The sequence below is a fragment of the Lathyrus oleraceus genome, chromosome 3, assembly GCF_024323335.1.
Source record: "Lathyrus oleraceus cultivar Zhongwan6 chromosome 3, CAAS_Psat_ZW6_1.0, whole genome shotgun sequence".
Lineage (NCBI taxonomy): Eukaryota > Viridiplantae > Streptophyta > Magnoliopsida > Fabales > Fabaceae > Lathyrus > Lathyrus oleraceus.
The window spans coordinates 496,961,587-496,969,243 of NC_066581.1; the positions used below are offsets into that span (position 1 = coordinate 496,961,587).

General features: G+C 31.2%; 1 protein-coding gene across 2 annotated transcripts; it reads right to left on the reverse strand.

Moving 5' to 3' along the window:
- Positions 1-455: 455 nt before the first annotated feature.
- LOC127128367 (ethylene-responsive transcription factor ERF115) lies at positions 456-2,257 on the reverse strand. Of its 2 annotated transcripts, none has more exons than XM_051057619.1 (2): positions 1,926-2,257; positions 456-1,056 (listed from the first exon to the last, which is right to left on the reverse strand). In XM_051057619.1, exons 1-2 carry the CDS (start codon positions 2,041-2,043, stop codon positions 677-679), a joined length of 498 nt encoding a protein of 165 aa, XP_050913576.1. In that variant the 5' UTR covers positions 2,044-2,257; the 3' UTR covers positions 456-676. The 2 variants fall into 2 exon arrangements, with proteins under 2 accessions (XP_050913576.1, XP_050913575.1); XM_051057618.1 differs by having other exon boundaries at positions 456-1,059; positions 1,926-2,256.
- Positions 2,258-7,657: the final 5,400 nt, after the last annotated feature.

Genomic DNA, 7,657 nt, shown 5'->3' on the forward strand with positions numbered 1-7,657 from the left:
AGTTATATTTAGAGATATAAACAAACAAATCTTATTTTTAAATATTGAAAAAATCTCAAAGTTTCACATTAATAAGAGAATAAAGTATGAAAAAAGTTTATATAAAGTGTCATTCTATCTTATAAGTCAGTTTTATAATAATGAACCAAATTTTAATTTTAATATGATATTAGAGTCAATTAATCAGACTATGGACCGTCTATAATTCGTATCAATACGTCAAATTCAATAGTAATGAACGTGAGAAATTATATTACGAAAATCACAATCCTACCTCAGTAAATCACAAAGTTTATAATAAATTTATAGAGTGTCAACCTTTACTTGACAAAAAGAGAAGTTTTATAAGGTGGAATTATTCTCAACCCAAATACATTATTATTAAGAATATAAATTTCTTTTGAGTTACAAAAGTAAATCCAAACAAGTTGAGAGTTGTTTCTCATACATAAGTGTAAACAGAAATTGGTTCCATCTTACCTTTAATGCACGTTTGACAACGTGAAAAATGTAGCTAAATTGCAATACACTCATAAGTTCAAATTTGAAACTATTTTGGATATTCAATAACCCCTTTTACAAGACATAAATCCACAACTCTAGTTTCAAGAGCAAAATTGACATAGACCATTGATCTTGATCGAATAACCACCGATATCCGCCGACGGCGTAGACTCTACTGACCAGGTGGATGATGAACACCATCTCCTTGTTGTTGATCTTGATTGAAAAGATGAGATGCATAATAAGGAAACTCAGCATCACTAGAGAGAATCTGAGCATACTGAAACAGATTCGGAAAAACTTGTTGATCAACAACAGAACCACTACTAGAATTATTGTTGTTGTTGCATTGAACAACTCTTTCGGGGAAATTAAGTTTAGCTTTTGTTCCTTTGAATTTAAGTGCTGCTTTGTCATAAGCAAGAGCTGCATCTTCAGCTGTATCAAATGTTCCTAGCCAAACCCTAGCTGCTTTTATTGGATCACGAATTTCTGCTGCCCATTTTCCCCATGGTCTTTGTCTCACTCCTCTATAGTGAGGTTTCTTTTTTGCTTCTTTAATTAATTACATTCACATGCAAAAAAAGAAAAAAAATTACTTACTATTTAAATTTTTTAGAATATATTTTTTAAAATAATTTGAAGATATAAATCAGACCGAATTGAATCTTAAGTAAGTTAGGTTATAAATCTCTATCAAATAGTCTAACATCATTTTTTTAATATTAAAAGTTATTTTTCAAATTTATTAAATAATTAATGCATTCGTTTATATATAAATAGGATATATTAAATTAAATGTATTTTTAATTCAATAAATTTAAAAAAATTTAACTAGAGGAAAGTATGCTATTAATTGATATATAAAATGTAAGAATATTTATACATTGTATAACTTATACTAGTCAAAGTTGTCCAACATGTGCCAAATAAATAATCAGTGTACAATTTTTATTTTTTATTTTTTATTTTTTCCCCCTCAAAATGTGATGTCAATATCATAAGTGCAAGAATTTTTTTTTTGCGCATGCTTATGAATAAAATAATTAATCAATTGAAAACAACTAGCTATCTAACTTAACTTAATTATAATTTCTTTCGGAAAACTAATCCTTTTTTATAAAATGACTTTGACTTTCCAGAAAGTGATTGACCAACATATGTGGATCTCCACATACACAAAAAAGTCTAAAGGAAAATACTCCTTATGATCTATTTTCTTAAATAATTTGAAAAAAACTAAAGCAAAATATTTCTAAGAGAGGAGAGTATAGTTTTCAAAAATAAAATAGATGAAAGATATATCATATAATTTAAACATATTTTCAAAAACAATATATATTACTAATATTATAAGATCATGCAGATCAATGAATTAAGATTAAGGCAAGAAAGAAAAAGAGACAATTTTATAAACAAACCTTGATCTACAAGAGGTTGAGATTCTTTATTGAGAATAGTACTTGAAGTTGGTTGTGCCATGTGTGGATTAATATTATTATTAGAAGTTCCAATGACTTGAGAGAGACCAGAAACCATAGTAGACAAATCAGTGTTTGAATACCAATTAGAATTAGATGCAAAGTTAAATGCATCATCAAACTCATTAGTATTATCTCCTAATGCATACTCTTGCTTCTCTTTAGTCTCTGATGTTTGTGAAGATAGTGGCAGCTTTCCATGCCTTCTTGGATCCACTTTTACACTTAGTTTTTCTCCCCTATGTTTTTGGCATGAAAATATTATGATGTTAAGATACTAGTGTCCTTACTTATAGAACTTTTTTTTATTGTCTTCTTCTAAATAGTTTTGCATGATTAAAAAAGTGCATCATGAAATGAGAGTTTCCTTGTCATAAGCATGTGCCCCGCCGTAATTTTAAAGTAGTGTACTTTGTTTGTACAATGTATATAGTCCAATAATCTTTATTGATATATATCCACGCATGATCTTTGGTCCTTTTCACATCACAATTCTTGTTTATTTATACATAGTACATGATTCAATATGATTCTTGCATTGTCATCACTTGAAACTATATGCCGAAGCCAAAAATACCTATATAGCTAATTAGTGTGGTTTACTTTCGGTGTTTTCTGTATCAATTTTTACCGACAAAATAAATATATCAAAAGAATACACTAAAATTTAATCTAGTTTTGGTTTGGATCGGTTAAAATAGTCTCGTATTGTTTGTGAGCCGAGGTTATGAATAGTTTATATACAATACTTATTATATAGAGACACATTTTTTAAATGACAAAGTCGTGAGCGTTCTCACACTAAAAACAGGTAATACCTCTTAGTTGTAGTGACACGGACTTGAGGTCGAACAAATCATTGATGCTAGAATGAGGGACCGGGTCCACGTGCACTCGCCCTGCCCCTTAGCCTCGACAGGGGTCAACTGTTATGGTTTGACCAAAATAGTCCATGAAACTCGAGATTCAAGGTAGTTTATATATAGCATTCATACATCTCAACCTAAAGAGACGTATTTTCTAAAGGACAAAGACGTGAGGGTTTTCACATCCATTATAGTCAAACACGAGATCTTAAGAGATTGATCGTCTTTCCTACTAAAGGGGAAAATAATATATATATATATATTATATATATATAATATATATATATATATAATATATATATATATATATATATATATATATATATATATCAATCATGTGATTCCATACATATAAAATAAGTGAATTGTGTAGGTTTGAAAAACGATGATTGAAAACAAAATCATTTAAAAAATTAGAGTTTGAAAACAATTGTTAAAGCAAATGAGTAAAAAATTAGAGCTTCCAAACCATATGTAATAATCAATTATTTTGAAGGAATAATCGTTTATTTGAGTCTAAATCTGAATATTTCGCGCATTCTTCATCAATACTCTTACTTCATCATCTTTAAGGAAAAAATACACTCTTATTTAGTTTGAAAATTGAAACTTAAGCATGCTCTAATCGATTAGACTAATTAATTACCTTCCTTATTTTTAACCTTATTGGTCTTTTGGATCTTTGATTGAGATTTGGCTTTGACACATTTCTCTTTTGACCCCTTTCTCATTCAAATTGCACCTCTTTCTCCAAAAATGCTCAAAACTCAAATAGACCATTAGTAAAAATAACTCTTAAATAAACAAGGAATTTATAAACCACTTATTTGGAGGAAACGACAAAACCATTGCCATAAATCCTTTTCTGCGAATCGTTTGACACAAGAGTTGGTTCAAACCACAAGACTGTCGATTCCATTACAAACTCATCAAGTTAACCTACTAAGAGGTTATATGATCATCATAAATCATCATAGACGTTGAGAAACACCCCCAGCAAGAACAATTTGACCACATTTGTTGAAATTCACAATCAACGAGCAAACTCTGATTACAAGCATCATAATCATCAAACGCTAGCAAGCAAGAATTTCTCTTGTATACTCAAGGTATACAATTGCTTTGCAAAACTTCATTTGATATGCGCTAAAGCTCCATTAAAGTTGCAAAGCATATCAGGTTTTCACGTTTGGTATCCAAATATTTTTAGGTCTTGGTGCGTTTGTAACTCTAAAAGTTCTAAGGTTATCACCTTTAGACCATCTTAGTTTATCATAAAAAAATGGTTCTAAGTGGACAAATTTATTATAGAATGAGTGTTTATAGATAGGGCGGTTTAATTCTTCCTATTAAAGCTTTTACTATGTGATCAACTAGATTTAAAACCTAATTCACTTTTATTCATGGAATGTATTTGATTTGATTGAATCAAATCTAGGCTTTCTTTCCCTTTAGTAAATTTAATTAGGGTTTTATGCAAATCTTTCGCTTCCTTTTTCATTGACACACAAGTCTCACATTTATTAGCTTGGTTTTTAATATTAGCATTTTCATATCTTAACATTTCATTGCTATTTTCTAGAAACTCAATATAATATTTAAGATTTAATTTGCTTGATGATAAAGTTGTTCTCATAACTATCTTCTTTGTCTGAGACCTTCAAGCAAACATTTTCATTTTATTCATGGGATGAAGGATCTTTGAAGATTCTACCAGAGGTAGGTCCTTTAAGATTTCTTCTTGATGTTGAGTCTCTAAATATATTGCTTATTGAGACTTCTTCCTCATTTCTTCTTTCAAAGATTCCACTAGATGAAACTTCTTCATCTTCTTTATATATTGATGAAGTTTCTCCATTATTAGATGATGAATCTTTTGAGGATCATTCAGTCACTGATATTTTTCTTTCAAATGAAACTACTAGAGTTAATTTATCTACTTCTTCTTCAAATAATCTTTTTGATGAATTTTCTAAATATTCTTCTAGGATTCTTGAGCTCACTCATTCATATTTCAAGAGTTGAATCAGCTCACTGAGTTTCTCGATACTTTCTTCCTTATATTTTCCTGAAAAATTATAAACAGTATTTATCTCTTAATTTAAGGATTGGAATAGGTTTCTGATTCCAATTCTTAACTTTTAGATGTTTGTTATTTACAAAAGTTCTAACATGACCTCTAATATTTCCTATGGTTGAGCACCATCTGCAAAGATAACATTCAAATTCATATGGTTCTTCAACTTCCTCGCCTCGTGTGCTCATTCACTCTTGTTAGATACTTGGAGAAATTCCTGTTGGTGTAAGCCCTAGAGGCCAATACTTTTGGTACTTGTATCGAATTATTTATTAATAATAAAAGGCATTTTCTTTATTATGGTTGATTAATAAAGCCCCTGGAATAGATAGTCTGTTTAATGTATTAAGTGTGACTTAATCATGAGAACACATTAAACATAAGGACACTATTCTTAAAGTATCCGTAGTCGAGCTTTAATGTGAAGTGGGATAACATTAAAGCATTAAGACTATTATGTTTGTAGACTGATGAACACATCGCATGGATCATGGATAAAGAGTTATCAAGTCTTAAACATAGGTATGAATATTAGGAGTAATATTTATACCGGATTGACCCGCTATGAGAATACTATATAGAAATTTATGCAAAGTGTCATAAGTTATTCTCATGGTGATAATAGTGTATACCACTCTTCGACCTGAAACCACTATGGATCCTAGATGTAGAGTCAAGTGCTTTATTGCTGATCCAACGTTGTCCGTAACTGGATAACCATAAAGACAGTTGATGGGTACTCCACAAAGCATGTTGAGGGACATGAGTGTCCTAGATGGAATTTTCCCATCCTGCGTAACAGGATAAATGTCTATGGGCCCAATATTGAACTGGACAAGGATGACACGGTCTATACCTTGTGTTCAATATAGACATAAGGGAAAAGGGGTAATTATACACATAATTATTATCATAGGAGGTTTTGTCAGATCACATGACATTTTCGTGTCTTGGGTAGCAGTGATGTGTTGCTAGATACCGCTCACTGTTTATTATGTTAAATGCGTGATTTAATATAATTGTCAACGTCGCGAAAACCTACCGGGTCACACACAAAGGACGGATTGATGAGAGATAGAGCAACTAAGGAACATCGTAAGGTACAGTGTACTTAAGTAGAATACGAAGTATGGTAAGGTACCAAATACTTAAGTGATTTTGGCATATTATGAGATATGGGCCAAAATACACTTAAGTGGGATTTTTGGCCTGAAGCCCACACAAGTGGTTCTATAAATAGAACTCTTGTGTAGAAGCCTTGTATGGGAATACAACACAACTGAAGAGTTGGAATTTCGTATCTCTCTTTCTCTCACTCAAAGCCTTCATTCATAACAGTTAGCATTGCAATTGAAGGAATCCGTTCGTGTGGACTGAGTAGAGACGTTGTCATCGTTCAACGTTCGTGATCGCCCCGTGGATCTGTATCCAAGGTTTTGATCGTTACAAGAAATCTGCACCAAAGGTTTGAATCGCCACAAGAGGTAACGATTCTATCACTGATCATGCCCATTCGTAAGGATCACTAAATGGAGAAATTTTTAAATTCCGCTGCACCTTGGATGGCAATTCTCCTACAATTCCATAGATCATTCAAGAGTGTCCCATATTTTCTTGGAGGAATTACAATCAAGGAAATAAAGAAAATGTTTTTCACTTAAAGAAATAACCAAAAAGTATTTTATCTATGAAATCAAATTCAAACTTTCTCTTGTCTTCTTCAGTCAAAAGAAAACTAGTTGTATCTACTACTTCACCATTGATATGGTGAATAACGATAAACAAGCCATTGATTATAATTTCCCTCAATTCAAGATTGATATTTACAATGAATATTTTAAATCTAGTTTTTTATAGAACAAACCTATCACTATTAAACTATGGAGGTGTATTTAGGAATGTTCTCTTGTTAGAAGAAGTGTTTCAAGTCATCTTCCTCTTGGGGTGATTAGTCTTTAAACCCGAGTTAGGATCTGATGTCAGTTGTTGAACATGTGAGTCCATATACAATGAACAGTGAATTGTGGAGGTTTGAAAAACTTCAGTTGAAAACAAAATCGTTTAAAAAATCAGAGTTTGAAAATATTTTTTAAAGAAAACTAGTAAATAAGCAGTGAAGTAAAAAAATAGATTGAAAAACAAAAGAAAGAAAATGACTAAAAAGTAAAAGAGATAAGGGAGAGAGAAAGACACTAGATATTACATTGGTTCGATAAATAACTTGACATACTCATATCCCAAAAAAATATTTTTGAGAGTATCCATTATCTTGAGAGCTTTCAATAAAATATGTCCATGAACCTCCTTTTACAAGGATATGGAGTTTAAAGGCTAACTTACAACCACATAGTATATCCTTTGAACTAAACAGAGATTTTGCATATGCTGATCTCGAACCAAGATGGGGTTTTACATTTTTTATCCCCCGAATTGAGATGGATTTTTATGTTGGTTGTCCTCTGAACCAAACCATGGTTTTACACGGTGTGACCTCTGAATCGATATGAGATTTTACATATGTTAATCTTGAAGCAACTGATCTTTTACACTAGGTTGAACTCAAGAACCAAGATGAGATTTTACAAAGGCTAATCTTGAACCGATAAAGATTTTACATTGGGATGAGCTCAAAAACCTTTGTGGTGGTTTTACTGATTGATCTTCATGAACCAAAAGTGAGCTTATATTCCAGGAAAATCTCACAAACCAAATGGAGACTTCCTAATACA

What these genes read in the sequence shown, in the direction of transcription:
- LOC127128367 (XM_051057618.1), bottom strand. Translation starts at nt 2,043, where the DNA reads ATGGTTTCTGGTCTCTCTCAAGTCATTGGAACTTCTAATAATAATATT. An exon ending in TCAACCTCTTGTAGATCAAG is followed by an intron (nt 1,060 to 1,925) that starts GTTTGTTTATAA and finishes AATTAATTAAAG; the next exon opens with AAGCAAAAAAGAAACCTCAC.